The sequence below is a fragment of the Urocitellus parryii genome, chromosome 4 (assembly GCF_045843805.1).
Source record: "Urocitellus parryii isolate mUroPar1 chromosome 4, mUroPar1.hap1, whole genome shotgun sequence".
NCBI classification, from domain to species: domain Eukaryota; kingdom Metazoa; phylum Chordata; class Mammalia; order Rodentia; family Sciuridae; genus Urocitellus; species Urocitellus parryii.
Genome location: NC_135534.1, coordinates 104,498,381 through 104,501,249, shown reverse-complemented (window position 1 = coordinate 104,501,249; position 2,869 = coordinate 104,498,381). Strand labels below are relative to the sequence as shown.

The 2,869-nt window shown below is 40.5% G+C and overlaps 1 protein-coding gene across 2 annotated transcripts in view; it reads right to left on the bottom strand.

Annotated features, from left to right (window-relative positions):
- Window positions 1-865: 865 nt before the first annotated feature.
- The window catches only part of Rnf214 (ring finger protein 214), a 33,280-nt gene continuing 31,276 nt past the window's right edge, over window positions 866-2,869 (bottom strand). For both annotated transcript variants that reach the window (XM_026396353.2, XM_026396355.2), the window contains exons 13-15: window positions 2,691-2,795; window positions 2,343-2,438; window positions 866-1,474 (exon numbers count right to left, since the gene is read on the bottom strand). In XM_026396353.2, coding sequence (XP_026252138.1) covers window positions 1,409-1,474; window positions 2,343-2,438; window positions 2,691-2,795 — 267 coding nt within the window. In that variant the 3' untranslated portion in view covers window positions 866-1,408. The remainder of the gene's footprint in view (window positions 1,475-2,342; window positions 2,439-2,690; window positions 2,796-2,869) is intronic.

Here is a 2,869-nt window from a genome sequence, read left to right as displayed (position 1 = left end):
ATTGCTAGACCAGTGTAAGCATTTCCAGGTTCCACAACAGGAAAAATCAGTTGCCAGTAATATAATGATGTCTTTCCTTTGGAGACCTTTTTTTTTTTTTTGGATTAACACTCAGTTTTTACTTGCTTAACTCCAAAAGAGAAGGGAGCAAAAGCCATTTCCTGAAGGAATAAAGATAACAGGTTAGGAAAAGATTCAAAGCTCTAAGAGAGTCACAGCCTTCCCAGGTATAAAACCTAAAAGCCAGAAGTGCTCAGTAAGCAGAGGTGGAAAAATGATCTTGTTCCAGATAGATATTCACAGAACAAATGATTTATAAATGTGAAATCCCACCTCCCTTCTTCATATCACTTTGGTCTCCATTTTTCCCAGGACAGGAAACACATCCCCCATACCTTTCTTGCTTTGGAAATTAAAACCCAGCATCCCAAGATCATTCTGCAAGTAATTTTGCACAGACACCTCCTCACCCCAGTGCCTGTCTGGAGCTCACCCAAGGTCACCAAACAACTTGGTTGTGAACCAACTGCCTTAACCTTCGGGGGGGGGGGGGGGAGGGGGGTTAGCTAGACTAGGAGACCAGAGTGAAATGGAAGGGGTGAGGACTTTACAAGGTGGCCTGTCAGAACTAGACTAGAAGCCAAGCCAATGGTAGCCAGGGATGGCTTACCCCATGAAAAACCTGTGGGTTGTGCTAATTTCTATCCAGAAAGTAGGTTGGACAGAAGCTGGCAGGGGAAATGGGACTTGGTTATGTGGTTGTTATTCTTGGACTGTGAATTTTGCTGATGTAAAACAGAATATTCTGTAAACCTAATGTCTATGTATAAATAATGAGCATTAACACAGTAAAATATTCAATGAAGAGTCGAACTATTAGGGTTACATTTTTTTACCTCAATCAGAGAGTCTCATTTCACTCATTTGAAGTGGAGGGACTAGAACAACACTGAGGCTTGCAAAGGCTCTCAGTAAGCAAGGCATCTGGTTGGACAGCAGGTGAGCACCAGGCTTCAAATCTGCATACATGAGCCTTAAGGAAATGAATTACAGGCTGAGCCAAACCAAAGCAGGATGGCCTCAGAGCAACAGCAGCTTCCTAGATGTATTTGATAACAGCCCCAGGCAAGGATATCACATTTCAAGGCCAAATTAAACATCATCTTCCCTATAATCTGTAACCCCCAAAAGAATTGCAAGATGAGGGGGATTGAACTGTTTCTGCATAATATACATACTTTCATTTACGAACATTTGAATACAGACTTTCTATACACACATTACCTATATAATAAAAATGTACATGGCATGAGTATATGTCACTGTATAAATATAGAGTTTTAGAAATCTTGAACCCGCGCTTCCTGTTCACATCAGTTTTCCTCTTCTTCCTCCCCAGTCAGGTCCATCATTTAAGAGTTGGACAAAAGGGACAAGTGTCATTTGTGTTGGTCTGGGCCCAGAATTTGATACACTGGAAAGAAAGAGAGACACATCTCAGATTTATCTGAGAAGGGAATAAAGAGTGCCATTAAAGTTCAACAAGATTTAAGTCAAAAAAGTTCTTTCTGTGGGAGACTAAACAGGCTATTTCAATGGCTCTTACTCTCAAAAGAATCTTCAGAGCAGATGAACCTGTCCTTTTTACAAGGACCAGGAACTCGGCTATTAAGGGCACTCATGAAGTTGCTTTTTGTTAAGTTGCTACTTCTTATGATCTATTTGATCTGTGATAAGCTTTCATCTAACACATCACCCTCAGAAATACCCATCACCTTATTCAGGACTTTTTCTTATCAAGAATTTAGCTGTCAATCCAGTTTCTACCTCTTGGAAAAGCAAAACAAAATAGTTAAGAAGAAATCATCCCTGCTGCTAAAAGATTTACCTCTGCCTGGTAATGTAAGAAAACGGAAATGACTCGGCAGTCAGTGAAGGTAATCTCTCATAGGCAGTCCTTCAAGCTACTCTGTTAATGAAGCTACTAACTGCATATTTGTGTTCCTTATTCCTCTCATCTAAGCAGTCTCTTGATAACACTATATTTGAAATGATGGTTAGATACGTAGGATTGCCTCTTACAGTCAATTTTCTAAGAAAGTGACTTATCAGTGGCTTAGTACGAACTACTTACCCAGTGCCCTAAAGGAAATTAGATAAAAAGAAGCTGGGAGACCCCAGATGCAGTATTCTGAATTCTGCTGATGTTTAAGCTACAATTTACTGAAAACCTTATGATTAGACATTAACAGTGAGCATCAATCCAGTAAAATATCCAAGAAAAATTTTCTCAGCTGTCAGAAAACAAACAGTAGAAAGTAAAGAAAGTATGTGGTACTCACCTCCTTGTGCAACACATGGGTACATGCCATTGGATGCAGCTCACTGGGCTGGACAAGTTTCTGGCACATCAGACACAGCTTACAGGTAGCCGGAGCCTGGAGGACAGAGATTGCATGCCACAAAGTAAAGAATCTTTGGATCACCTTTCCTTTTATGCCCATGATTTGATGCCAAAAGAAATAAAAGTACAAATACAGATCTTGCTTCAAGTATTCCCATGTTCCCAGTAGACTATAAACAAAACAGCTGACAAGATGTTGGTTTCCTCCTACACTCCACCCATAAATCCACCCACTTCTTACCCTCAGCTTCTCTATATCCAAGTGTTAAAAGAAAAAGAGTCTCACATGTGAAGACCTTCCAGGATATGAAACTTGGGCAGAAGGCAAGAACATTGGGGTACTGATTTGGGCCAGCGGAGCAGGGTACAAGGCCCGGATCCGACCAAGTGGCTGTGGGTAGAAATAATTTCAGGGTAAGGAAGAGTGATTAACAGTACATATAGCAAAAAAGAAATCATTTACTT